The sequence below is a fragment of the Mandrillus leucophaeus genome, unplaced genomic scaffold (genome assembly GCF_000951045.1).
Source record: "Mandrillus leucophaeus isolate KB7577 unplaced genomic scaffold, Mleu.le_1.0 Scaffold1377, whole genome shotgun sequence".
Classification (NCBI taxonomy): Eukaryota; Metazoa; Chordata; class Mammalia; order Primates; family Cercopithecidae; genus Mandrillus; species Mandrillus leucophaeus.
This window is the reverse complement of record NW_012101340.1, coordinates 5550-7308: the sequence shown is the minus strand read 5'-3', so window position 1 is coordinate 7308 and position 1759 is coordinate 5550. Positions and strand designations below refer to the sequence as shown.

The following is a 1759-nucleotide window of genomic DNA, read 5'->3' as shown; positions in this document are numbered from 1 at the left end:
GTGGTTGCCTAGGTCTACAAGGGAGACAATAGAAAAGTCCTTGGGGCAATGGCTAAGGGGTACATAATTTCTTCTTGGGGAATGAGAATGTTCTAAAATTATGGTGATGTCTGCACAATGATGAATACATGGAAACTCATTGAATTGTGTACTTTAAATGGGTGGATTGTATAGTATGTGAATTATATCTCAATAAAGCTGTTAAAAATGTTAATTTTCTACATGCTATTTTCCAGCTCGTCATATAGAATTTAGGAAACACATTAAGGACATTAAGGTTCTGGAGAAGAAGCGAGCCATGTTTGAATGTGAAGTTTCTGAACCTGATATCACTGTACAGTGGATGAAAGATGACCAGGAACTGCAGATCACAGACAGGTCGGTTGTTTTGTCTTGCTACATTCCAGTAATTCCTAGTTTCTTCTGAATCACCATATGGTAAAACTCCAATTTCCATTTCATCCATAGAATAAAGATTCAGAAGGAGAAATATGTCCACCGCCTTCTGATCCCATCCACCCGGATGTCTGATGCTGGGAAGTACACAGTGGTGGCAGGAGGCAACGTGTCAACTGCAAACCTCTTTGTAGAAGGCAGAGATGTTCGCATCCGAAGTATTAAAAAGGAGGTTCAGGTATTGTCTATATACTAAATGTTTTGAAAAATCATCAGTAGTCCATAATCTATCATTTTATATTTCAATGTTTCCCTTTTACATTTGCTAACCACAGTCCTTTAAAGAATTAAATCAGCTCATTCTTACTTGGCTTAGACTCTCTCATGCTGACCTCAATTTAGTCACAGTTTCCACTCAGGGAATAAGTGTGTCCCTAGCAGCTGTCTAAATACGTTAATTAAAGCAGCTGTAGAAACTTCACCGTCTAATAAATGGCTGCTTGCCAAGCAGCACCAACCAGAAAAGAATTAAAATGTAAATCGTGAGGTTCACACATCAATTAGAATTAAGGAAATTTTGAACAAGGTGACATTTTCTCAGGTTTCTATCTATGGAGAGCCAAGTGTCAAGGGACTTAGTGGCTAGAAGTACTTTCTATGAAGTCTAAGAGAAAGCCCCGTCCAAGCCATGCTGGGTTCCTGGCAAGGATGCTGGATGCTTTTGCTGTCGGCTGAGTTTACAGAGCTTGTCCTCATAAGTGTCAGTCATCCCAAATGATATAATGGAGGACACATGTCTAGAGAAATACCAGTTGAGTTCAGCTTCATCATATTGCTCATCCAAAGAAAACCAGGCTTTAGAGACTGTAGACCACAATGAAAAAGCCTTCAATGAGGACTCAGATAACCTGGAGAGGTCTTCCATCATTTATTTGCCAATTCTGAACCTCAGTGTTCTCACTCTTAAAATGAGGATAATAGTTCCTACCTAGCTCACAAAGTTATTGTTCATATAAAATGAAATCAAATTAAGTAATAACTTTTTAGATAATAAGAAGCCCCCAAATGTAAAGTGTCTTTATATCCCTTTTTAGTAAATAAGCAAACATTTAAGGATGAAATAATTGTCCCTTTGGGCCGGCTCCTTTCCTCCGTGCAGGTGTAAACACAATTCTCTACAAGAGAAGTTTATGTACCATTTGTCCAATACTAGACAGGAAAAATTACAGAGTGCTATAATCAGCCAACTTATTGCATTATAATATATTGGTTTCACATGCCATTCATTGACCAGTTTTAGAAATTGATTAACTGGGAGGAAACCAAAGCTTCAAGTTTTTTGTTTTTTGTTTTTTTTTTTTTT

The 1759-nt window shown here is 37.6% G+C and overlaps 1 protein-coding gene across 1 annotated transcript in view; it reads left to right on the top strand.

Annotated features, from left to right (window-relative positions):
- Positions 1-1759, top strand: part of LOC105534666 (titin-like) — a gene marked incomplete at its 3' end in the record, with an annotated part of 43050 nt that overhangs the window by 39170 nt on the left and 2121 nt on the right. The window contains exons 38-39 of the mRNA XM_011973442.1: positions 237-378; positions 469-634. Coding sequence (XP_011828832.1) covers positions 237-378; positions 469-634 — 308 coding nt within the window. The remainder of the gene's footprint in view (positions 1-236; positions 379-468; positions 635-1759) is intronic.